The sequence below is a fragment of the Ammospiza nelsoni genome, chromosome 8 (genome assembly GCF_027579445.1).
Source record: "Ammospiza nelsoni isolate bAmmNel1 chromosome 8, bAmmNel1.pri, whole genome shotgun sequence".
In the NCBI taxonomy this organism is placed as follows: Eukaryota; Metazoa; Chordata; class Aves; order Passeriformes; family Passerellidae; genus Ammospiza; species Ammospiza nelsoni.
This window is the reverse complement of record NC_080640.1, coordinates 5,506,194-5,533,000: the sequence shown is the minus strand read 5'-3', so window position 1 is coordinate 5,533,000 and position 26,807 is coordinate 5,506,194. Positions and strand designations below refer to the sequence as shown.

The window sequence follows — 26,807 nt, the reverse complement described above, 5'->3', positions numbered from 1 at the left end:
AATCCATAACTCTTCTTGTGCTTTGAGACTGATGAGTTGGACAATCAGAGAGGAAATTTAATTATGGCATCAGAAGAACAGGTGACAGTGAGGGAAAACTTTACCTTGCTTCAACTTGGCTCCCACTGTAATTCTCCCATGGCTCTTAAGGAGCATTAGCACAAGTCAGCTCAGTGATTAGTAAAACAAACTAATTTCCATAATTGTGAAATCCTTCTGCTCAGTAAATGTTTATATTTTAATTTTTTGAGTATAGAATAGCTTTCTTGTGTTGTTCTTTCAGTATGGCTGTAGCTGAGCAAACTTTTAATAGACAGTCTTCAGAATGAGTGAACATGGTGTTTAAGCTGTCAGATTTGTAAGTAGGTTTGAATAAAATCTTTCTTCTGCCTGATTGATAGTTTCCTTCTTGCAGAGTAAATAGGATTTTAAAAAATGCAGACAACCTACTGCTTTCTTAGCTTTAAGGGTATATATCCTCAAACAACTTGAGCTTTGTTGAAATACCAGCTAAAAATGGGAATGAATGTGTGTTGGTGTGGAATAATATTAATTAGTGCAGAGTTGTTGCTTTTGGAAGGATAAAAGATATTTTTTCCATTTCTGTTTTACTTCTGAGAAAATGTGTTTGCTAACAGAGTTCAGCAATGTGAAGAATAAAAGGAAGCTCTAAAGTTAAAAAGAAAAACAAAAACAAAAGCCAAACCAACCAAGCAAAAAACCAACCCTCTGAGCTCCAGTGGCTTGGCACTTATTTGCATTTTAAGAGTCCCTGCTGGGTGATTTTCTGAGTGGTATTTACAGGTTTGTGGAAGGGATGGGAGGAGCTGATTCTTATCTCAAAGGGTTGAGGTGCACATCAAAGCTTGTTGAATGTATTTAGCCATCAGGGGTCTCTGAAGTGGGGAGCTCAAGGCAGTCCAGTGGGGGTGCAGGAAGAAAATGCTTTGTACCATTAATAAAAATAAACACTGTTTTAAAAAAATACTTATTTCACCCATTAAAAACCTCTTACTTTTGTATGTTTTATAATGCACGCAATAACAATTATTTACATGTTTCGCTGGACAAATAAACATACATATTTGGGATATGTGCTAATTGTGTTTTCCTTGGTGTGGCATTTGATAAAAAAGTTGGAAGCCGGTGCTGCGCAGGGCCAGGCTGTGTTTGGAGCCAGCCCTGGTGGCAGCAGTTTGTTTGCCCTTCCAGCACAGGGGCTCCTTGTGCAATTCCGTGGAGCCCTGGGCACTCTCCACACAACTGAACATTTCCCGTATGTTTTCCACTTTCCCAAGCAATGCCTGGTGACTCAAGGGATTTTCTGGCTGCACCAGAATACAAAGAAGTATTTCTTTATCAAGATGAGTAGTAGGATTCATTTTTGTTAGTTGCTTTTTGCTGCTTTGGCAGCAGCACTGTGAATGTCTGTTATTGTGTGCTGCCATCCCCACTGCTTTAAATCTGTCACTAAATTGTACTTGGCCTGTTGGTGTTCATCTTTTAATGCTGAGATATTGAAGGGAAATGTCCCAATAAAGCAGGTGATTAGCTGAAGGGATAACTTGTTTAAAGTTTGGAGGAGAACATGCCAGTAAATAAAGTTAACACTTCATAACAATGAAGAGCTTGTAATGCTCGATGTATTAATGCTTCATCTTTCTGCAAGTAGCTTAAAGACAGTTTTAGAAATCTGTGTTGAAAAGAAAACTCAATTAGCCTAAGTTTTATTTGCATAAGTAGTACTTTATTTCCTCCAAGAGAAAGAAGTTCAACTTTATATTCTTAAGTCTTCCAAATTAATTTGTAATCTCTTAATCCTGGCTAAAATGCCAGAACACCATTCAAAGATGAACTGGAACTTGAAAGCAGACTTTCTTTTGAGAAGCCACAGGAGGTCATAAAGGTCAAATAATGCTAATAATAAAGTCTTGCAGTTGTTTTTGATCTAAGGCAGACACAATTTAAAGAAAAAACAACCTTGAAATCTATTTTAAAATATTGAAGCTTCTTCCTGAAAATTAACACTTCTGGTGTTAAAATTTACATTAGCAGAGCTGCATGATTTATTTTGGCTGTACATAGTGAGTCATTCTGCTTTTATTTTTATTTTTTCTATATAAATATCTCTGGCTTATGTTGAATGGTGAAAATGATGGAGAATCAGTGCTCTGCCAGACTCCAGGAGGATTTTTTGGGACTGCCACATGAATGTCCATGCTCATTGACTCGGGTGTAACCTGAAGGAAATCCAGTGATGATGTGCATGTTTTATATTGAACACAGTGTCAGGAAACACTTCCTAGCTGAGGTTCATTCCCAATGCCAACAAGGGAGATGAGAGGTGTGTGTGCCCTCTGAACTACAGCAGAATTGGAAAACATAATTACAGCTACTCCATGGATTGAACCAGGCAGTATGGGCTGGATTCAAATGATAACTAATTAAATCTTCTTTTCTTCTGCCTTCTCCAAAGGAAGCTGCCAGCCTTGCCTCCAGCCATTCTGTGTTGAGCAAGTGGTTTATCCCAAAGCAGTGGTTTGTTTTCTGATCAGAGTTTGTGCCTGACCTTGGATCAGCTCAGCTGGTAGTAGACTGCAGACAGAGCCAGAAAGCAGTTTTGGGTTTTGATGCTCTTCTAAGTTGCTTTTGTATCACCTTTATCAGGGTTATATGTGTGAAACACAAAGAATTAAAGAGAATTAAAGAAACTTTATCTGGTGCTGCAGGCTCTGTGTGCTGTTGGTGAGCTCTGAGGGTGGTGGTGGTGGAAGTCAATCACATCAAAGCTGGTTTTGTTCTGAATTTGTGACAGAACTTCTGAATGCTGGTACAATCACTGTGAATGGTAAATGCATTGCAGTGGTCATTTATCTCTGACAGGAATCAGCACAAAACCCCAACATTTGTTTCAGGAGCTTGAATTTATTTAATAGGATGAGGGAAAGAAAGAATGAGCAATTTTGTACTCCAGGATGGAAGTCTGGTGAGCAAGTGTATCCTTCAGTGTTAAGACCTGTCAAACACTGGCACTTCTCTCAAATTTAAACACATTGAGGGCAGCAGAGAATTCCTCAAGCCAGGGAAGATCTTCCCTGGGACTCCTCTCACTGCTCACAGTGATTCTTTCTGGACTCTCTGCTGTCATTGACGATGACTGTTTTGGCACTGCTCTTTTATCATCAGCACAATTCTGGAAGAAGTCTGTTTCAGCATCCCTGTGTTGCTGTTTAAAGTTGAGAAGTCTTTATTCCTGGCTCTGTGAGGTTTAAAGGAAGACTGTATGACATTTATAGGAAGTGAAGTTTGTGTGGGGAAACAAGAGTGACTATTGATGAGTTGAGTTCACATTATATCTCAAAACATTGTCTGTTTTGTCTGTAAGGAAAGTTCAGAGTTTCCTTTGACAGAGCCTTGTGGTGATTAATTCTTACTGACAGGCATTTCTTTAAAAAAAGAAAAAAGAATCAAACTTGTCATGAGTTCTTTCAGCATTCAGCAGTCACGTGTGGCCAGGTCTCATGTATACTGTCTGAAAACTTTGAACATTTTCAGTTTTGTTTTGTATGGTTATTTTTATGACTTTAAAAGGATGTGGATACCTTCTGTAGCCTGTATCACTGTATCATCTTAGGCTGCCTCTTAAACTCTGTAAAATATAATACAGTTCAATACTTATATCCTGCAGGCTTGCAGTTAACATTTTTGGATCTCTGAATCTTTGCTTATGTAATGATTTTAAATATAGAGTGGTTATAATTTCAAAGATGGAAGATAGTGACTGGAGATTGCTGCTGCCAGTTTTACCAAATGGCTGCAAGGAAACAGTCTTGCTCAATTTTAGTGTTAGACAAAAGTTGAAGGCAACTTTTTCCTATACAGAGTGAACAGGAGTGCACTCAGCATGAAAGCTCATCTTTGGGGATGGCTGGGGAAATTATATTTAAACCTTTATTTTGTTTGGTTCATCCATCTCTTATTTCCAGAGTGCACTCATTGGAGCTAGAGGTTCATATTGGCATTTTCTGTAATGATATTTATTCAGCATGGTTGGGTGTTGGCTCTGAGCTGAGATATGGTTGTCACACAGGAAACTGAATTCTAACCAATAACAAAGTTCTCATCAGGTTGGAACCAGATATGCTTTATTTAGTTAAAAAACCCAAATCAATTGCCTTGCCTCTGTGCTGTCACACATACTTTCCTATAAAATATTATCTAGAAATAGTGTAAGAAAACCAAATTTAGTGATGCTGTCACCAAAAGGAAGTCAATGTGATTCCACAAGTGGTGTTTTTTCACAGCCTCCAAGCATTGCTCCTGTAAGGCTTCTTTGCATCTAGGTTTTCTTGGACACTGAGAAAAACATGGTAATCCTCTTTTATATTGCTAAATATGTCTTTTTTTCCTCTATGCCCTGCCTTCCCCATGGAAAATTTTCTTCAGGCAGTCAGCCTTTACCATGAGTAGCTTGATAATGACACTGACCTGAGAGCCAGTGCTGGTGGGTCTGTATTTGCTGCCTTTAAACTCTGAAAGTGGAATATTTGCACTCCAGATATTCCAGAGTGGAATATTTGATTCCAAATGCATTATCTTCTTTTCCAAAGCTTGTCTGTACCTAAAGTTTAGAGCTATTTCTCATTGTGTCTCTGCTGCTGGGTAGGAGAATTCCTGTAGCAGGCTTCTATTTTCTTATGTCCTCTTACAAGCAGTTCTAAAATTTTGTTTCCTTATTCCTCTAATTAAAACAAAATCTTGTTTCCTCATTTTTTTATCTCTTGTAAACTCCTAGAGGAAGGCTCTGGATAGCAAGTGAGGTATTCTTGCTAATACTTTATCACAGCAGGAAATCAGAGTTTTAGAAGGACACAGAATGTGTTCTAGATTACCAAGCTTATGGTAGCCATGGTAAACCTTCAGTGATTTGGTTCTCTAAATTCCTCCTGTGTCTGGCTTTGTTTGCTGCTTGATACCACTGGCAGGTGGAAGTATGAATTTAAGGCTAATTACAAAGAGAGCAATAAGTAGATGAAATAAGTAGATGAGGTGTGAGACAGTGCAGCTGTAGAAGAGTCCCAGGGTTCAGACAAATCTGGGAATGAAGGTGGAAGGTTTGGGAGTGAGGAAGGCTGCCTGCATTCCTCTCTGCTGCCAGTGCAGGTTTCCCACTCAGCACAGATTCTCCTGTGGGTTATTTGGAGTGAAACTGAGCTCAGGCTGTTCTGGACTCGTTTTGTAGGAGCACAGATCTGCCAGGAGGATACAAGATGTGTTCAGGTGCTCCAGCAGGGATTGAGGGCACGTCAAACCTGTCACACCCACTGCCACTGATTTCCTGATGCTCAGCTGTGTCAGTCTCCCTGGGAAGCTCATTTTATTCTGCCGTGAGGTTCTGTGCAGCTCAAGTCTCCAGGGAAAGGAAGAAACAGGAATTTGCTCCAGTGTGGTTATTGCACATATTAATTGCAGCCCTGCATGCTGCTGCAAACATTGCTTTAAATTCTGCTGCTGTGGGCTTTTAGTTCTTGCTTGTCTGTGTCCAGGCACGTGTGATCCATCCCATTTAATGAGTTTATTCCAGATCTACCCTGGCTGCAACCATTTCTGCTGCAGCTCATGGAAATGCTTCTATTTAATGAGGAAATTAGCTGAATCTTGTATTATTAAATGTTATGCTGGAAGCTGGGAAAACAATGTGTGTTATTGGAATATCAAGGCCTCAATTACAAATGTTTTAAGGAGGATTCAGTGTTCTAAAATGACTATGTAAAAAAAAAATCATACTGTCAGTTGTCACCTGCAAATCTCAGATTTACAAGCAGAAATGAAGGTGTTGTAGATAAAGTGTTTGTGTACATGATTTGTACTCTTTTGTGAGTTTGTTCTTTCAAACATTCATCCACTTACACCAATAGCTAAGATATTCAGCTTGTCTGGATGTTAAACCTGGAGAAGTTCTTTTACCTTGGAACAAGTGTATTTTGGTAAATAATAACAAGCTTGTTCTTCATAGTATAGAAAAACTACTTCTCCTTTGAGATTTTTCTCTCCTACACAGATATTTGCTCTGAAGTATTTGTTTTCACTCTAAAGATTTGAATTAGGAATTTCCCTCTTTCCCCCACTCTCAAATCCTTGAACAGGTACTGCACCACAGTTAGAAACTCATTTTCTTCCCGCTTTCTCTTCTACTTCCTATGTGGTTCTCTGGAATTTGTTAAGACCAGAAACCTAAACCTTGTCTTTGTGTGCTTTGATATTCCATGTGCTTGTGGAGAGTGTTTTCACAGAAGGGGAAGCGTCTGTGTGTGTGTGTTTATAGAAAGAGGATGTGAAAGTCATAGTAATTGGATACAAATGGGAGGGAGCTGGGGGTGAAAGTCAACATCTGCTGGGTTTTGAGGCTGTGCTGGTAACTCAGTGACCTCTATTCAGTTTCACTACAGCCAGTAAAATTTTGCTTACATTAAAAATTTTAGTGGATACAAGAAGAATTAAGCCTCCATTAAATTTAATCACTGCTGCCTAAAGCTACTTTCCCCCCTCAAAAATGTGGAAAATATCTGTGGTAGGGCTTTATGTTGAAAATTTAGTCATTTTTTCCTACCAAGCAAAAATGGACATGTACATAATCTCATTATTGCTGGAATTATTTTACATTTTCTACCCTCTAAGGTGGGGAAAGTGGAGAGGGGGACTGTTCAATTTAATTGTCCTGTTTGGTTTACTATTTAAAAACAGAAGCTTTGTTCTTTTTTTGCAGCCACTGATCTTCTTTTGGCTTGGAACCCCATTTGTCTGGGCCTGGTAGAGGGAGTCATTGGGAAAGTCCAGCTTCATACAGGTATGTTCTCTTCTGATGGGGTTTTTATTTGTTTACTGCTGAAGCTCTGGGATATTACAAATGATACTGCATAGCTCCAATGGAGCAGTGGGGGGTTCTTTGGACTCCCCGAATGGACTTGTCAAGGTGGTTCTGTTACAGCTGCACATGCAAATTCACTCTGCTCTCCAGTGAATGTGTTGTGGTTTGGCACTGTCTTGTAAAAATGGAGACCTGCATTCACAAATAGTAGAAACTTGTATTTGAAGTTCTATCTGAATCTCCATGTGAGATTTATAAAATTCCTAAATCTTTTGGAATAATCCTTTCAAGGAGATTCCTGTTGTTCTCCTGTGGTACAGTGCAAAAACTAATGAAGGAAACTTTCACAAAAGTGTAAGGCTTGAATTCTCAATGCTATATAAAAACCTGAAGAATTATTGCTGTCTTGGTAGAGGAATTTTTGGAAGCAAGAGGAACACTTAAACTTGCTTGCAGTTAAATGACAGAGCTATAAAACTCAAGCAGGTGTAGAATTCATTGTTATTTTAATGATAAGCTTGTCTCTAACTGATAGTAGTAATGTTTTCCTGTAAAATAAACTCACTACTCCTTTTGCTTTATCAGCTGCAAATTCCAGTAGCCATAACAAGTATTAATTTTGATTTATACCAGCTTTGTCCACGAAGACAGCTGTGCCAGTAGAGCTGTGGCAGGTAGGAGAGGTGGTCACAAACCCTTGCTGGGTGCCATTGTTTTTGTGAGTGCCTACACCTGCATTTAAAGTAGTGCCTGGCAATATGATCAATACAGGTAAAGTTTCAAGTGTGTTCCAGGAGGGCAGGATGGATTAAGTGCTGAAATGGATCAGATGTTTGTGGTGCCTTGAATAGAAACAGATTGCTCAGGATGGCAATGATGGGATGGAGAGCAGGGACTGGGACACTCTGGCATGAGTGTCGGGCACATAAATCCTAGGAGTTATTGGGGGTGGCTCCATAGATACTGTGAGCCCTGGTCCTGTTTCTGGGAGTAATAGCTCAGAACTTCACCTCTCCATGAAGTTCTGGTTATGTCCTCCTTCTAGTCACATCACTTCATCTTCTTTGAGTTCACCTGATATTTCTGTCTGTGCTCATTCTCCAGATTTATTCAGCCACCCTTTTTCAGATCTGGTGCCATGAAGTGGTTCAGACTCTGCCATCTCATTTCTCTTCTCTTCATCCAGGTTGTGCTGGTCAGCATGTGCTGTCCATGATGAATGATGGCTAAACTCCAGTAATGACCTTTTTCTGCTGTGGGAAAGTGCTCAGTGGTTGGTTTTGACACATGTTTTTGTGTTTGTGTGGGGTGTGGTGTTTTAAAACCAGGCCCTTGAGTACACAAAAGCCTTCCCCCCTTCTCTCTAGGGAGTCTAGTTATAAAAGCCTTTGAAAAGGGAGACTTCAAATGCTTTCTGGAAGGTTTTTTAGTGTGTTGTGGCAACTAAAGATCTTTGCATGTGTCTTTATTGTGAGCTGCTTCCTCTGCTTATGAAATCTGAGGTGAAACTTTCCCCAGAGTGTGATACTTCAACAGGTGTCATCTTGCTGTTGTCAGGTAAATTAAGATTATCAGGTAATAAGCCTGATATCTCTTCTTTCCATGTGTCCTATAGAGCTCCTGAATCAATTAAGCTCATCCAGGCATTCCACTCAGCTTCTCCTTAGGTCAGTGGAAGTGTTTCCTTTTGTCTCTGCCTTGGTCAGCTGCCACCATCACAAACTGTTCATCCTTTTTGTTGTAGATACTCTGGTATTTAGTGATGCAACTCTCCTATAAGTGGTGTCTTGTTTTCTACTATTAAATGGCTAAAGGAAGACAGCCTCCAGCTATTTATCCTTTTATTTTGAGAGCTCCTGGAATTTGCTGCCATTTCCTGATGAGTGTCATCCATCAGGCTGCAGTGACAAGGAGAGGGCTGACTGAGCTGTCTCACACAGCTCTCCTCAAACCTGCTATTTTCAATGAACTTGGTCATATTCCAGTGTAGCTTGATGTTATCCTCAGGCTGAATCATCTAGCAGTCTGTAACAGAAACCTGTCTTCATTACTTATTCTTGTATCAATCTTTGTCACCTGGAAACTTTATCAGCAGAAGTTGTATAAATATTTAACATTGCTGGATGGTTCTGTCCAGGCTCAGCAGGAGAACTCTGCTGCAGGAGCTGGGTGAAATGCCTGACCTGCAACAGGAGGACTTGCTGCTCTGATTTCTTGTCCCCTGCCCCTAGGTTATCAGGATCAGAAAAATTAGTTTGAAGCTCATTTGGTGAATTTGGGCATGTCCTGCTCAGAATCTTGTTACCAGTTATGGTTGAAAAGAGGTTTTAAAAATCCTTGGCACACAAAAAAAGACTTAAGAACTTCAAATGCCTTTTTAAGGATTGGAGTTGCTACCAGTGCACTCTAGAGCTGTGGCAAAGCCTGTATGCACTTGAATGTCTTGCACATAGATTCTCATGTGTTCTTGAAGGATTTGTTTATTGCAGGAATGCTGGAATTGTCTAAGGTGACCTTGAAATGTCCCTGTAATCAGTCATGGGCTGTCTGTAATTTAGCATTGGAGTACCCTTGCCAATGAGCTATAACTAGGAATGGGTTTTAATTTACTCTTAATCTTGCTGGTTTTATTGCTTGCCTCATACAGGAGAATTTGTAGGAAAGCTGCTGTGACAGGGAAGCTGTCTCATGGAAACCAGCTAGCCGATATTACATGGTTTATTTTTTAATTCTTTGAAGAATTTTTGACATGAGGGGCCAGTTGTACCTCTGAAGATAATTGTACACTTATATTTGAGATTCAAATCTATTTAAAGCAATGTTTTGTTCTTCCCCAAAGTGAATTTTCTTAAACATTCAGATACTTTATTTTTTTGTGTGTGGGGGGAACTCAAACCCAAACAATAAAACATTGGTTGAATATCAGAATGTAAGAATAGAATTGCTTACCATTATCTGGCCCATCCCAAAAGAACTTGTAAGAAAATGCAGAGTAACAATGGGAATAAAAGGAAAAGGATTTTAGGATGTTTTGTGGAGATGTTACTGCAACAGATCATTGCTCATTTTCTTGGTAAGATGCACAGTTAAAATTGTCTTTGCATAATCTTCCCATATAGAGGCAAACACATCTCTTGCATAAAGGATCTACTTTATAGAATTTAATTTTGTTGTCCAGTATACTGACTATAACCAAAGCTGGATTTCCTAACTAGTTCCAGCAATTACCAATTAACACATTCATTTCTGCCACAGGTTCTTGTGTTTCTTGGTCAAAGCACACCCCTGTCTTTACTTGGATTAATTTGGAGTGTTCCAGTGCTGGTTAATTAAGATCCAGGTTAAATGCTGCTGGCAAGAGTCCACAGGCTCTGTAAACAGGGAGTTCTTCCTTCCTTATCCCCAGCTTTCTTTTGTTTGCGTGCCTCTGAATCTTGATAGAAACTACAGGCTGCTCTGAAATCTCCTCACTGAGATATAACTGAATTTCATACAGTCAACAACCCAAAGCATTCTTTTTGCATGCAGCCAATTTTGAAGTTGTTCAAGTAACAAAAAGTATGAAATTGGTGGTGTAGAATTTCTTGGCTAAAATGAAAATCCTTGCAGAAAGCAGCATTTGTAATAAACTCATGTACAGTTTATGAAAAGTTACTGCAGAAGCATTTGGGGGAAAATAAATGCTAGATTGTTAGGGATGTGTTAGAGAAAAACAGCAGAGTTGTGCTGACGGTGTTGGAACAACAGAGGAGTAAATTTCCATTTTCCTGAGGAATGAGAGGTAATAGCTTCCTTTGGATGCAATACTTCAAACTAGTTGTCACCATCTGCTCTGCCTTAGTTCATAAAACACTGAAAATGAACATTATATCCTGAGAGATGACTTGAAAAGTGCACTTTTCTGGGGTGGCATGCAGCTGTCCTGTTGTGCAGTGCACACCATGCCTCACACATTGAGCAGGCAGTCACTAATCTGTGGAACTGCTTTTTTCCTCCTGACTGCAGAAGCACTTTCTCTATATTTAGAGATTCAGTTATTTAGGTGTTGCTGGCTATTATAATGTGCTGCTTTTAGGGTTATTGTTGAAGCTTTTACTTCAGGGCATACTTTATCTGCATAATTACTTCCTGACTGTTTACTTTTGATCTGCTGGGGAATTCCTGTTTTCTTTCAATGTTCTGTGGCTCTGGCTGTAATACAAAGAATTTTGCTGTGTACACCAAGATGACATTTCAGTGCCTTTTTAAAAATGATGAAAGGATACTCAACTCACTTATCTGTATAAAGCTCTTAAGTTCTTGTTTACAGCTAACAGGATTTGTTAATATAGGTAGAGGGAAGATTGGGCAGAGATTTTTGCTTTCCCAGTTTTTTACTGTGGTGTATCTGCTCAGAAATGCGTTTGCTTATACTAATGTCCAGTAGAACCCTACTGATTAATTCACTGGAGCTCTAGATGGTTGCCTTTGTTAGAATGTCTGGTTTGTTTGTTGACATACATTGGTAATCTCCTAAAAGTAAATTGTGTGGCCAGCCTTCTGCAGGTGGGAATAGATGAGATTACAGGACTCTGGATGCCTTGTGAAAGCTTGGATTGCCCTGGCTTTCAGACACTGCTGGGTTTTCCTGCTGGAAATCAGCACAGAAAGGGTAGATCTTTTCAGATGAACTGATAGGCATCGCTGTGTGCTGCTGGTGGGTTTGGCAGCATTTTGGTTTTTCCTTTGCAAAAGGATTTTTTTAATCTGTTCATTGGTCTTCTTGCTGTTACATAAAATCTGTCATTTTTCTCAGCTTCCTTTTGCCCATGGCTGCTGGGGCAAGGGCAGGGGTTCTCCAAGGCATGTTCCCACAAATGCACAGAGGAGCTGCTCCAGCCCTGCTGGGCACTGGCGATCACTGAGTGGCATTTGCTGTCATTCTCCTCTCTTGGTCTGGTGTCCTGTGGCCAGTTTTAGGAGACTGTGCTTGTGTGACAGCTTGGATTGTTCCTGTCCCTGCTCCAGCCTCAGGGCTGACTCTGCTCCATCAGGGTGGCACCCTGAGCTCCCTCCTGACCTGAGGTGTCTGTGATCCTGCAGAGATTCAGATTCTGCTGCAGGGCTCAGGTGCAGCTCAGGGCTCCCTTTGCAGGACCGTGCACATTAAAGAAGTGCTGCCTGTCTTCATTCCCCTTCCCCTCCTGCCTTTTTGGGAGGCACCCTCTGGCTCTCACAGCCTGTCTGTAGTTATGAAATTTTGAAAGGCTTCTTAATAGCTAACACAAACATATCTCTTTTTTGAAGCAGTAATGCAGAATGCAAGGGGGGAGTGCAGTGTCACAGCACACAGTTGGCAGTGACTATTCCCGTTCTTTAGATAAAAGGAACTGCTGGGGTTTTCTGTGTTTTTCTTAAGCATTCAGAGGATAAAATACTGTTTAGAATTTACTGAGCAAGGAGAACAGGGTTTGTATTTGCTATAGATTTTTCAAAGGCTGTGTATGGTATTCAGAGGCACAATACATGACGCATTCTGCCATCGCAAGTGTGGGAGCATATTTAAGTCTATCACAGCAGGCTTTTTATGTCTTTATGTCACCTTTTCAGCTGAACTCAGTTGGCTCCTTCTCAGCTGGGAGAAGTAGTGAGTGTCTATGTTTGTCTCTAGGACTTTCTCTGCCTTTTCCGTCTCCCTTGACAGAACTTTTGCTGTTGGCTGCTAAAAGCCCAGCACACAATTCCTGCTCTAGCCAAGGGATTGAAATCTGGGAATGTCCAGGCACTCCTCAGCAGTCAGTGGGAATGTTTGCTGTGTTTCCCTGTCTTATTAAATTGTGGGTGCTATAGCTGCAAGTGCTGGAGGCTGGATGTGTGCATGGAATGCACCTGTCACCAATATCTTCATTAATTTTTATCTCACTAATTTCTCCACCACTTTATGCCCTTCAGGAATGATGTCATGAGCTTTTAAACAAATGTAAACTACTTTATGTGGTGCAGTCCCTGTTTGCTCATCAGATTTCTTCACTCATGAATCTTGCAATCAGGTGTTACCTGTGTCTGTCTTGTTTGCTACATGACAGGAGGCACAAAGGGAAATTCTTAACTTGCTGTTTGAGCTCCAGCTGTCCAGAAATTGTGCTGCCATCAGTGGGAATGTGCATCAGCCTAGAGATTGTTAATTCCTATAGGTGAAGCAGGGGTTACTTTAATGTAAGTTTGTGAAATAGTTAATCTCCTTGTTATATTAGAGACTGAATAAATATTTTAAAGTATTTTTAAAATTTTACTGCAATGCATAATAACAAAACACAACAATAACAAATCATCATTCACTGGGTTCTTCTAGTCAAATGATTTCTGGCACACTAATAAAAATAAATTCCTGACAAAACAAATAAAAGCATCTACTGATCTCTTTTTTTCCCCAGATTTACCATGGTGGCTGCTTTTAATTCGTCAGAAAGCGCTGATTGGCAAACTTCCAGGAGATCATGAGGTGTGCAAAATAACCAAGATTGCAGTGATTCCACTGTCTGAGACAGAACCTCAGGATCTGGAGCTGGAGGTATGGCCACCCTCAAGGAGATCTGACTGTTCCCCTCCTGCTTCAGTGAAATTAAACTCAAATGCCTCTTGTCTCTTTGTCCTGGTATAAGCAAACATCTTGAATATTTTGTGCTTTTTAAAATGCTATTTCTTTTATTAAAAATATTTTTTTAAACAGAAATCACAAGTTCTGCTGGCAAGGGAAATTGCAACAACATAATACCTAAATTTCATAAAGATCATTGGGAATACCACACAAGAATAAGATAAACTGAGCCAGGAGCAAGTATATTTTTTAATGCATTCTCTTGCTTTCATCCCATTTTGGAATCTTAATTCTATAACTTGACTTGAAGGGAAACCCTTAATTAAAATGTTGCACTTTTTTTCCCCAAAAGAGAATGGATAAAGGAACAAAAATAAAAATAAAACTGAGTAGTGCTAATTTAATTTGAGTGGGAAGTTGGGGTGGGTCTGGGTACTCAAGTCATGTCAAATTCAGGCAGAGTCTCACAATCGCAGGAGAAAATGCCTTTTATTATAAGAGTGAGAATTAGGGTGTAGATGGAAACCTGCATGTTCCCTCTCTGTTTCTGTGTCTCTCCTAGGTCTGTGGACATCAAAATCTTGCTTTTGTAGACTTTCAGTTTTCTTTGACCTTTCTAAAGAGTATTTAAATGTTGGCTTTAATTCAATGTCATTATTTTAGCTTTGTAAAAAGCACCATTTTGGGATAAACAAGCCAGAGAAGATAACACAGTCCCCAGATGATACAAAATTCCTGCTGAAGACTCTTACTCAAATTAAATCTAATGTGTCTGCTCCAAATAAAAAGAAGGTAAAGCTTTCTACTGTTTCATTCTTTGTTCCAAAATATTGAGTTTATAATTCAAAAGTTTTGATGGATGATCAAATGGAATACAAAGACTTTTAAAAAATTGCAGAATGTAGAGCTATTCTCAAAGACTTTTAAAAAATTGCAGAATGTAGAGCTATTCTCTTGATGCCCAGTTTAATTTTTTTGATTACTTAACTGTGGCTCTTCTGTGATTTTTTTTTCATTTTGTAATTATATAATTTTGGCAGAATTGCTAATAGAGTTCTTTTTTACTAGGATTAGCTTCTAGTGAGGTTCTAAACTTCTAGAAATTTCTTTGCATAAGTATCTCTTATAATAGAGAATTGGACACAGAATTTGGTGCCTGGTTCCTCAGAACACCAATCAATCTCATCTAACTGCTTTAAACCAAGAATGGCTTGGATTAGGAAGTCAAAACAATAGTTATTAAAATTAGAATTATGTTTCTCAGGCTGCTGTCTCTTGTGTTTTTCTTTGCTGGGAATTTTAAGACCCTGCTCATCACTGGGAAAGTGTTTGTCCTCCAAGGTTAGAAATGGAAAATGGACTGGAATCTTTTTCACTCACAGAGAAAGACAAGAGAGCCATTGTTTTCTTTCAGATTAGAGAAAGCAAAGAGAAAGAGAGACTGGAGAAGAGATTATTGGAGGAGTTGTTCAAGATGTTCATGGATTCAGACTCCTTTTACTACAGCCTGAGCTATGACCTGACAAATTCTGTGCAGAGGCAGAGTGCCTGTGAGAAAACCAGCCTGCCCCTGTGGCGGAAAGTGAGTGCTTGGGTTTGTGTTTGTTTGTGTTTGTTTTATTTGTGTTTGTTTGTGTTATTTGTATTTGTTTGTGGTTTTTTGTGTTGTTTCTTCCACCTGGGGAAGGAGCTTCCAATAATGGTCATGCTCCAAACCTGGCTGGTCACATTTTACAGCAGCTGAACACCTTGTCCTGTAACCAGCTCAGGTGCAAGGAAACAAAAGTCTGCAGCAGCATGACCTGAACTGAAGTGTTTTATTTAAAGCTCTGAATTGTCTGTGCAGGTGTGGTGAATAAACTGATGGACTCTGGTGTCCTTCCCACAGATATTGCCAAACCTAACTTGTAATGCTGCAAAAACTGCCCTTTTGTCTTCTGAACAGGTGGATGACAGATTCTTTTGGAACAAGCACATGATTGAAGATCTCATCAGCATTGATGTGAGTCATATTTTTAAGATGTATTATGAGAACAATTCTTTAGTTCTTTTTAGTTGAGATGTTTGTTTAAGGCCTTGTAGAGGTTTGGTTACAAGCCTGCTTGGCAGATGAGGGCTGTGCCTTCTGTAGCTGAGCAGCTGGCACTGCCTTCTGTCCCCAGCCAGCCTGTGGTCATTGCTAAGGAGGGAACTTCAGCTGAAATAAAACATTAAAACAATAAAGCAGTGTAGAATAACTTGGAGTGATATGTTTGTGCTGATTTCCGAAGGTAAAGTTGTGTTTTTATGTGAAATGGATTATCCCTGAACAGAGCTGGACTTGATAATGAGGAGGAGCCAGGAAAGAAATAACTGAATTCCAGAGTTTCCCTGAGATAAGATTTTGGCCCTCCACAGTGGAGGATGGTGTTTTGTCTCCTTTAGTACAGTAGCTGATCAGTGTAAAAACAGTGTAGAACAAGTTGTTCTGAACATCTGTCCAGAGTAAATAAAACATTTTCCTGGAAAATGAGCACATAAAGAAACAGCAAGCCACCACTCTTTCTTCATTATATGACCTTCCATAATTTTAAATTAACCTCCTAGACCAAGGACTAAGTTGTTAACTTCTGTGTGCCAGTTTAGGGCAAGTCTAATTTTCCTTAGGGGTGACAGCAGGCATCTTGCCTTATGCCCTGCTCCTCTTTCATGGATAATTATACATAAACAAGCGGTTATGGAGTCACAGCAGGGTAAACCTATGTCCTCTGTGGAAAGTTATGTGTAATGCAGGAGTTTAATGAGTTGTATTTTTCATGTTATAAGATATTAATGGACAACCCTGAGTTAGTGGGGAATTTGGATCTCAATTCTGTTTAAGAAATCAATGTTTTAGGATGCAGAACCATGAGCCAATTGTCTTGAGGACTAAATTAGCCCATATGAAGGGGCTGTTACACTGTGTGTTGCTGAAAACAGGCTAACATCTGCCTTCCTGTGTAAAGGTGGTACAGTATGTGTCCACACAGAGGTTTTAAAACTGCCTTAAAGCAGAAACTAGGTCAAAAAAATTGCTTTCTTTCTTCTGATTTAAAAGCCCTGTGACTGATGGAGGAAAAATGCTGCTATCTCTTACAGAAATAAGGATATGGCAAAAATTAAAGCATGAAAAGCATGTGAAGCAAATGCTTTGTTAACATGAGAAATGGCAGAAACAATTGTAGCTAATGTTGGACCAACAGGAAAGTAAATGTTTTTTGTACCCTTCAGAATCCTGAAGTGGACTTCTGGATCATCCCCATCATTCAAGGATTTGTGCAGATTGAAGAACTGGTAGTAAACTACAGTGAATCTTCTGATGATGACAAGAGCAGCCCTGAAACTCCTCCTCAGGAATGCTCCTGTGTGGATGACATCCACCCCACGTTCCTGGTGGCGCTCATCTCCCGCCGGAGTCGGCACAGGGCTGGTAGGCAAACTCACTGCAGGCTGCTGGGGTGCTCCTAGCACTGCAGGGGCATGCAGCTGGGGAAATTGGGCAGTGCTGAGCTGTTCAGTCTTTGCTGCTTTTTTCTGCCAAGCTCAGGATTGAATGTGGGAGATGGTATTTCTTGTTTGGACTCAGATGTTTGTTAGCTCTGGTCTCTTGTGGGATCTCTGTGAGAAGTGGAGCCTCTGCCAGTAAAAGTGGCCTTTAGGTTAATGGAAAATACTGAGCACTAAAGGAAAACTTTGTGTTAAATGTGACAGAACAGGAAGAAATGTGTCTTTTAAGATGGACCAGAGGTATTTGTGACTTTAATCTGCCCTGTCCTGTCAGCTTACATTCTGCTGCTCATAGTGTATCAGTAAATAAACTTTATCCATGCAGTCAAAATAACTTTTGAGGAATGAACTAGGATAGGAGTGACTTCTACCATTGATCATGGATTTGGGCTAGAACTCTTGTTTGGGGTTAGCATTGTTAAAACCAGCAACATTAATAATTTGTGCTTAAGGCAAATACTTTATTGTGACTTGACCGTTCTCATCATTCCCCCAGGAATGCGGTATAAGCGGAGAGGTGTTGATAAAAATGGAAACGTGGCAAATTATGTTGAGACAGAGCAGCTGATCCATGTCCACAATCACACCCTTTCCTACATCCAAACACGAGGCTCTGTGCCTGTTTTCTGGAGCCAGGTTGGATACAGGTACAACCCACGGCCCCGGCTGGACAAGAGTAAGTGTTTAGGTGAAAAACCTTAAAATCAGGGCCCCCTGCAACTCTTATTTTGGAGGAGATGTTTATGTGGGTGTGGTGCATATGTAGAAGGATGAAGCAGGCTTATTAAAAGTTAAATTTTTGTCTCATCTCCTCTGCACAAAAAGCAAAATGCAGCAAAATTCAAGAAAGTGTTTGCTTATAACAGCAATGTTGAAGCTGAGCAAATTAATGAAAGACCTATAAAAGTAATTCTGTACTATGTGTTATTATCTTTAAGCTAAGGTATCTTGGTTTTTTAGAGTACAAATTTGGGCATGATTTAATACATCAAACAGGATTTATTGCTGAACAGGCTGCTTCTGTCTAACACTGCTCTGCCTTGTAGGTGAAAATGAAACCGTGTCCTGTTTTCGTGCACACTTTGAAGAGCAGCTGAAAAATTACAAAAAGCAGGTGAGTGCTACATGACAGAAGAGTAATCTTATAAAAATGCAAGGGCTGAAAGTTAATGTTTTTAGGTTGTTTTTCTTGGTGATGTGTTGTGGGTTTTTTAGAAGCTTGTTGACAATCGGAAGGTTGGTACATGAATAGAATTATACTTAAGGTTTTTCAAATAGCCTTGTAAATAACCAGTAAAACCCAGGAATAACTTATGGCAATGTTTAAAACTTATTTCTGTATACCTGTCATATGCATTCAGAGCTTCTCTGTATTTAAATTTGTGTAGGCAGGAACTGTGGGAGCTTATTTGTCTTAGGTACAATCTATCAAAGGTTGTAACTTAGCAAGATTGCTATGAATCTTTAACTCTGGGGCTATTTGGTATTGCATGGTGTAAATCTAAGCAAGTTATGTAGCAGATGATGAATGTTAAATAATTAAACTTTTGAACAGGTTATTATTAACTTGGTGGACCAGACAGGCAGAGAGAAGATTATTGGAGATGCTTACCTTAAACAAGTTCTTCTCTACAACAATGCAAATCTGACTTATGTTTCATTTGACTTCCATGAGCACTGGTAAGAAACCCTTTGGAAGTGTCACTTTGCATCTTTTTTTATTGCCATGAAGGCAAGTATAAATGAGGAGAAGACTCATTATTTCTACTTCTGCATGAAACACTGGTTTTTTAGACAACAATACAGTTTTTAAACTAAAGCACTAGAAAACTTAAAGCTTGGGTAACCAAGCACTGCTGTTTGTGATGTTGTGTTCCTGACCTGTTAAAAATGCAGTTACTTATTGGGCAAAGCTTAATTGTCCCACATTTTAAGAGTTTCCTTAAACATGCCATGAGTGTAAAGCTGTGGCTGACCTGCTTTTTCAAGCTGTGTAGCATTTTGCTTTTAATTCTCTATTTCTGTTTCTCTTGTTTGTTTCCATAAAAACATAATGGGTTCTTTCAGGACCCTGATGCTGTTATTTCAATATAAAATACAGGGATTTTTTCTTAATCCAGTGTGAGTAGTTGCTGTTTTCATGACTGCCCTCTGAGGCTCACATGCCCAAGCGTGTCATCTGTCACAGGCATGTCTTTCTCCTGCTCCCCTCAAGCAGGCTGCATTTGTGTGGGGTCTAAAGTGGTTTAATCTTCACTTCCAAACCTAATCTAGGGATTGCAGCTGGCCTGGGAGAGCATTACTGGCTGACTGAATATGGCATTAGCAGATACTGTCAGAGGGGGTGGTGGCGGGGGAAACCCCTCTCAGCAGTATTGGCCTTTGAGAGTTCTGTGGGACTGTTGGCACCCTGGATTGATTTGATGATTAATCTTTTGTTTAGAGGAATTTTTGTTTTCCTTCATTCACTTTTCTCCTACAAACAGCTGCAGTGACCAGGACTGTTCCTGTACTGTGAGCAGGAGAGAATTGAGAACAATCCTGAAAAATAACCAGATGTGGTAGGGGGAGGAGGAGGGATGTGTCTCTAGGTGGTTTTGTCTGTAAAATCACTGGCAAAGCAGGACTCACCATCCCACTTCCAAATCTACTGTAGTTACTTTTCTTGAGACTAAAATGAGAACAGAATGTTGCACATGCCTGAATAGCTGCACACTTGCTGTTCCTAATGGAAGCAGCATTAAAAAATGCAAAGTCCTGAGAATTTAATGATCTTTTAACCTCTTGCCTTGGATTTGGACATTGAACTGTACTGCAAAATAGCTCTGAATCTTGGCTCCTGATTAAAGCTTGTTGCAGGAGGGAATGTTTGTCTCTCTCATTTAGCCAAAACACCATATTTGTTAACAGTACAAATAAGATAAAGTTTTTCAGTAAAGTTGCTGCTCTAGTTCAAACTAACTTTTGTGAAATTTTGTGTTTCAGCCGAGGAATGAAATTTGAAAATGTTCAAACACTGACTGATGCCATTCACGATATTATTCTTGACATGAAGTGGTGCTGGTAGGTACTTAACTGTTTTTAGACTAGTAGGGAATATCTGTAGAGGAAAACACCAACAAAGAGTAGATATTCAGAGGCCTTAATTTTCTCCAAACCAATATGTTTTATATATTTCTCTTTTGGTGTCCAGCTTGTTTTGTCAGAGTTTTTGTCTTCTGAAGTGTTGGTGTTTTACCCATGTGAAGGCAGAAATTCTCAGGTGCTGTTTCCTGCCTGAGGTTTATTGCATTTATGCATTTCACACTTTTAGGGTCGCTCACATTTAGTGTGAAACACTCTGTATTTGACCCAGAAGCCCTAGGATGGCAGCCTGACTGCTGACAGCAAACAGTGATTAGTTTGGACTGATTAAAGTTCATACATTTGGGTAACAAGTGTGGTTGCAGCCTCAGTCAGTTGCTCTGTATTGTTCTGTGTTGCTGTCATTATCATTGGCTTCTCTGTTCTTGAAATGAAATCCCTTTGCTCTTGAAAGTTTGTATTATGTATGCATGAGTTGAATTCAGCATCTGATTGCACCTGAAGTTTGTGGCCTCAGTAGGATTTATGTCTGATATCCATCCTAGATTAAGGAGGAGGATAAGTGGGAACAAGAGTTAATTCAGTGTGGGGTGTGGCTGGGGTGTGAGTGCAGCCATAAACAGTGCTCCATGTGTAAAATGTTCTACTGTTTGTAGCAGCTGATGAATTGCGCTGGATTTTCAGTGTCTCAGTGTGCTTTTGTTCTCTCCCTGTTGGCAGGGTTGACCAGGCTGGGGTGATCTGCAAGCAGGAGGGGATTTTCCGGGTGAACTGCATGGACTGCCTGGATCGCACCAACGTGGTGCAGGCTGCCATTGCCAGAGTGGTCATGGAGCAGCAGGCACGTACACCTGAGGGGCTCTGCCAAGGGCTGAGGGCCTCCCACCTTCGTTGCTGATCACAGAGAAATCACTGTGTTTGGAAAATGCCAAACTGACCTCTACGAAAAAATCTGTGCAAAACACTTGAAGAGCTGTTGTGGAAGTTTGCAGGCAGCCCCGACATGGGAAGACATGAGGATCTGACTCCATGTTTCAGAAGGCTGATTTATTATTTTATGATATTTATATTATATTAAAACTATACTAAATTATAGAAGAAAGGATTTAATTAGTAGGCTAGCAAGGAGTGGAAAGGAATGGAATGATAACAAAAGCTTGTGACTCTCAGAGAGTCTGAGCCAGCTGACTGTGATTGGCCATTAATTAGAAACAACCACATGAGACCAATCACAGATGCACCTGTTGCATTCCACAGCAGCAGATAATCATTGTTTGCATTTTGTTCCTGAGGCCTCCCAGCTTCTCAGGAGAAAAAATCCTAAGGAAAGGATTTTTCAGAAAATACCATGGCTACAAGCCATGAAGCCAAGAGGAATAATATATACAAATGCAAAACTTGCAATAATTACAGAACAGTGATGCCTCCTTCTGTCCTCTTTCAAAAAGGACTGACTGTCCACAACTTGGAGAGGATTGTCTTGTTTAGATTTAGTAATTCCAGTTTAAGTTATGTAGGAATACAGAGTTTAGAAACATGACACCTTCTCCCCCAAGTGCCTCACTGAAATGATGTTAAAGGACTAAAATCTAACAAGTTGGGTGCTATTTTAGGAGCTTTGAAGTGAAATACTGTGATGCAGCAAGTAGGGAGATGAGTTGTCCCTTCTGTGTGTAGAGGAGCAATTAATTCATGATGTAGATAGCCCCGATGGTTGTGACTGTTGTGCTGTGGAATAGTTCTCCCTGTGCAGAGGAGGGATTTCCAAGCAGACTGAGAGTACTTTCCTTTAGTTTTCCTCTTTGCTCTGGCCCTCCCTTGTTTTCTAGAAGCTCAGTGATGGCTCCGTTCCCTGACACAGAACTGCTACAGACCTAATGCAGACTGAATGTCCTGCAACTGGAACACCAAAGCCCCAGTCACAGCCCAAAATGAGCAAACCTGATTGTGGTTAAAGTGAGGGAGAAGGGATGAAGTGGGTCCTTCAATAGGGTGAAAAGTGACTGGATCTGGCCATTGTACCTGGCAGTTCCTCTTTGTGATCTGCTGTTGTGAACTCCTGACATAGGAGTGCTGAGGGCAGGGGAGGGATCAGCAGTCCCACAGTCATTATTTTAAAATAGGATTTCTATTCAGGGTAACTCTCGAGTTCCAAGGCGATTCTTTGAAAAATAAGAGTGTTACAGATTGTTGTGAAGAGGCTAAATCATTGCTGAAGTGTGAGCTTGTGATGTGCTGCATCATTCTCATCCTGGAGCTGAAGTGCTTGGGAATCATTAATGACTGAGAAATGCCCTGAGCATTGCAGGGTCAGTGGCATGGAGTGAAGGACTGAGGGCTCATGTACCTCCCACTTCTCTTCCTTGCAACCACTGCTTTCTCTCATCTGGGAACTTGAAGGGCTTTCAGAGTTAATGAGCAGCTCTGTGTTAATTTTCATCTAACTTGCAAAGAGTGCTTCAGCATTTGGTTTCAGTTGTAAATGGAAGTTTTCCTATGATTTATTCCAAGTTATCCCTATAATTTATTGACTGCATTGCAGTTGTATGTGCTGCTCTACCCCCTCAATGTTTACAAAGCCTGATGTTGATGTTGTACCTAAGGCTTATCTGGGGAAAACTGAAGGACTGGGTGTTCTAAGAGGGAGAGATCTTACTCTGGTATCAGTGACAAACATTAACTGTCCAAAATGTGCAAGCCCTCATAATAAACCAACATAAGAAGTTAGTTTTATTTGTTTTCACACCCTTGAGGTCATGAATGCCTTTGCAATGGAAGACATATCAACTTGTTTATTTTTAAATTGTGAGGCCTGTTTTTTGATGATTCTCTATTGAAAATTTTCCTGTATCTTGAGAATCTACAGTAACTTGTTTTCCTTCAGCTAATTTTTATGATGATTGACTTAACATCCATAATTAATGTTACTGCTGCCTCCAGTGATGTGATGTTAAGCAATAAACCACCAATTCATTAATTTAATCTGACAAATCAGCACAATGGCTTCCTCCCCCCATCATACAAAATCTAACAATTAAACACTTGGCAAACGCTTCAATTTACTTCACCGAGCTCTGACACTGAGAATGACTTTTACTTTGGGCACTGAATTAACCCATATGTCAAATTCCAGCTCAAAAAACTGGGTGTGATGCCACCAGAGCAGCCTCTGCCAGTGAAGTGCAACAGGATCTACCAGATCATGTGGGCCAACAACGGCGATGCCATCAGCCGCCAGTACGCGGGCACGGCGGCCCTGAAGGTAAGGGGGAACCTCACTGTCCCCAGCAATGCCACCCTGGGCTTACAGGGCTCCTGTGCACTGCAGAGCCCTGGGGTATTGTCTGGGTTTGAAAGGGTTTCCTGCTAAGGAGGGCAGGAGCCTCCCCTGGAATGGAAAATTTAAACTCCCTCCCCCCGAATTATTAGGATTTTGAAATTAAGGGGCTCTCAGGCAAAGATACAGGAATAGAAATAACAGAACAAGAGTTCTTTACTAGGAAAATTAAAAATACAAATGCAAGAGTACAACAAAAAAAAACACTGAGAGAGTCAGAATAGACATGACAGCCTGTGTGTCAGGGGGTGTCCCAGCCCCATGCCAGGGGGGCTCAGCCCTCCTGCAGTGCCAGCTGTGGCTCTGCTGCAGCAGGGATCCTGCACAAGGGGGGAGTTTTCCTCTGCAGCTCCAGGGCTGCTGCAGATGGGCCTGGGCTCCCTCTGGCCATGCAGGGCAGCAGAAAGCTGCTCCTCTGGCAATGCAGGGGGCAAAGGCTGCTGGGGTGTCCCAAAGCTCAGATTGGATCCAGGCAGGAATGCTTGGCTCCTCCCCTGGGCGGAGCATCTCCCATGGGATGCTGGGATTGGATCAGCCCTGCAGGGACACTCAGTGGCCATGGACAGAAGATAATTAATGATTAATGGCCCATGAACAGAAGAGATCTCCTGGAGGGAGGATGGGCTGTGGGAGAGATAAAGAAAACTGCCCAATGAACAGGAGATACCTGCCCCACCTCTGACAGATGGCAATAGAATATACAGCCCAGCCACATCTTGCATTTCCAACCAAAGACAGATATTTAAAAGTTCACCAAGTTCTCTGTGTGGTTTTGTTCTGGAGAGATGAGACTGCAATGGAAGAAGGTTTTGTGTTGTGCTTGGTGTGAGTCAGAGAAGAGCTGAGTGCTCCCTGCACTTCACCTGCATTCTGTTCTCTTCAACAAAAACCACAACAGGGATAAGAGTTGGAGAGATATATTAATTATTACATCCATTTATATTTTATCATGGTTATAGTACTTCTAAGCATTTAGAATATTTAAAGAACACTCTAAATTTCTGGAGACCAGGCTATGTAGGTAAATGGGTGGCATTAATTAGCTATATTTTCTAAAGACTCTTCTTAATTAGCTGTAATGCACTCTATGTACCAAGATCAAGCATCAAACTCCATGCTCTCTACTTCTATGCTTTGAAAAGTCATAGAATTTGAGGTATTTGCTGTGTGTAATTGGTGGAACAAATTTTAGTAGTATTTGCATTTGGCATAAGAAAAATCACTATGGTGGAAATGCTTAATACTTAAATCTCTCTTTAAATATCTGTGCTGAGCTTTGATTAGTTGATTGCACTAATATTTAAAAAATACTAAAAAAGCCTAACATGCTTGTTTTCATTAAAAACTTTAAATCTGAAGTGCAGACCTCAAGTTTATAGATCTAAATTTTCAGCCCTTCTGCTGGAAGATTTCTCCACTCACTGTTGAGGTTCATGGATTAAATTAATTATTTTTGATTGTGGTACTTCTTTTAATTTGAAAGTGAAACACACTTGGAATATAGGGGTTGATGTTGCTTTTAGAAATGCTCTGTGCCGGCGTGTCTCTGAAAATAGAATCCTCTAATGAAGTGTAACTACAAAAACAACTTTTTATTCAAATTCTAAGCCTTCTGTGGCCTAGAAACTTTCTTTTGTTTCTGAGGTTGTGAGGGTATGTGCTGCTTTCCCCCAGTATGTTATGTTTGTCTTGTTTTGGTAGCAAAAGCAGTGAGATGAAAACCATTTTTCAGTAAGCTTCAGTCTTCTCTACTGTTCCAGTTGTGTTCCTTTTACATTAAAGGCCAAAAAAAGGGATTTTTTCTTTTGGAGGTATTGAAGCATCACAATGATTGATGTATTGAAAGTCCTCCTTCAATGTTAGCTGGTTTATATGTCCAGATTTGCCTTCTGTTGGAATTTCCTACTGAAATTGTAAATCTATCAAAACCAGAGGATTCTCTGCAGAGTCAATGCCAGAAGATGCTCTTTGAAAAAAATCAATTTTTTCAACTTCTGTATGAAATAGTTACTTGAAGATAATTCCTGAGTTTCCATCTCAGAACTGAATTTCAGAGTGCCAAGTCCTTTCAGCTGAGCCTGCTGCTCCAAAGTTTGATGTAAAGATTTGCATGTTGTGTGTGACAGGGTGACTTCACAAGGACTGGTGAAAGGAAGCTGGCAGGGGTGATGAAGGATGGAGTGAACTCTGCCAACAGATATTACCTGAATCGTTTCAGGGATGCTTACAGGCAAGCAGTCATAGGTAAGAGCACAATTTCAACCCAGCTGAGTGTGGTATTTAGAAAAGATTATGAAATCATTTTGGTTTCATCTTTCTGACTGATTTTTTTCCTCCTGTTGCTTAAAAGCATTGTGAGTGGGTACATGTCTGTACTGGACTCTACAAGGAACAATCTCACTTTGGAATTTAAGCAACACTCAATTCAGAGGGATTGCATGCAGTGTGACTCATTGGAGGCTTTGCCCCAGCTTCATTTCAGCGTTAAATGTCTTGTAGCATCTCTTCTTAAGACAAAGTTAAATTTATGTAGCAAGTATCTCTTAAAATTGTGAAGAACTCTTGTTTTTCATTGAAAGTAGAATTACACCTTCTGAGTTTTCAGTTAAGGAAACATTCTCTTCAGAAAGACTACCAAGAGCATCATTAAAATGCATCATTTGGAAGGAATTTACAAACTCTTGCCATGTATCACTTTTAACTGTGTCTTGCTTGATATTTCTTGGGGTTTATGTAGATTTGATGCAGGGCATCCCTGTGACAGAGGACCTGTACTCCATATTTACAAAAGAGAAGGAGCACGAAGCCCTGCACAAGGAGAACCTGAGGAGCCACCAGGAGCTGATCAGCCAGCTGCTGCAGAGCTACATGAAACTGCTCTTGCCAGATGATGAAAAATTCCATGGAGGTTGGGCACTCATTGATTGTGACCCAAGGTTTGTTGAACAAAGTTAAAACTGATCAGCTGCTACTCTGACACCTCTGTTAATTACTACTGATATTAAAAGGTTTTGATGGCTGATGTGTGGACAGTTCTGTAGAAGGACAAGAGTGCTTGAAGGGTTTGAATAGTTGTAAAGGGAAAAATCCTCTAAACATGTGCCATAAAAATGGTGCATGCTGGAATGACCTTAGAGAGATCATCTGGAAATGGATGGATGTGGTTGATACTGCCAAAATGTGGCAGGTACCATGAGGAGAACTTGTGGAACTAAGGGTGGGTGAAAGGGAGTGCTTGAGGAGCTGTTCCTTGTTGCTTTACAGGGAAAGTGTAACTGAATTGCTCAGATTGAATCCTTGGGGAATGAGTCAGCAGTTGGACAGTCTGGATTTTTGTTCATGGAAATTAATGAGCATAAACTCTCAACTTCACTCCTTATCAAGTTCAGAGTTCAGGAGCTTGCAAGAGAAAAATA

At 40.3% G+C, this 26,807-nt stretch overlaps 1 protein-coding gene across 1 annotated transcript in view; it reads left to right on the top strand.

Moving 5' to 3' along the window:
• Window positions 1–26,807, top strand: part of INPP5F (inositol polyphosphate-5-phosphatase F) — a 38,398-nt gene that overhangs the window by 5,763 nt on the left and 5,828 nt on the right. The window contains exons 2-15 of the mRNA XM_059476548.1: window positions 6,767–6,847; window positions 13,282–13,418; window positions 14,109–14,237; window positions 14,860–15,027; window positions 15,391–15,447; window positions 16,695–16,893; window positions 17,467–17,646; window positions 18,017–18,084; window positions 18,526–18,650; window positions 19,956–20,033; window positions 20,775–20,895; window positions 23,188–23,316; window positions 25,518–25,635; window positions 26,129–26,327. Of these exons, the coding sequence (XP_059332531.1) occupies window positions 6,767–6,847; window positions 13,282–13,418; window positions 14,109–14,237; window positions 14,860–15,027; window positions 15,391–15,447; window positions 16,695–16,893; window positions 17,467–17,646; window positions 18,017–18,084; window positions 18,526–18,650; window positions 19,956–20,033; window positions 20,775–20,895; window positions 23,188–23,316; window positions 25,518–25,635; window positions 26,129–26,327 (1,789 nt within the window). The remainder of the gene's footprint in view (window positions 1–6,766; window positions 6,848–13,281; window positions 13,419–14,108; window positions 14,238–14,859; window positions 15,028–15,390; window positions 15,448–16,694; window positions 16,894–17,466; window positions 17,647–18,016; window positions 18,085–18,525; window positions 18,651–19,955; window positions 20,034–20,774; window positions 20,896–23,187; window positions 23,317–25,517; window positions 25,636–26,128; window positions 26,328–26,807) is intronic.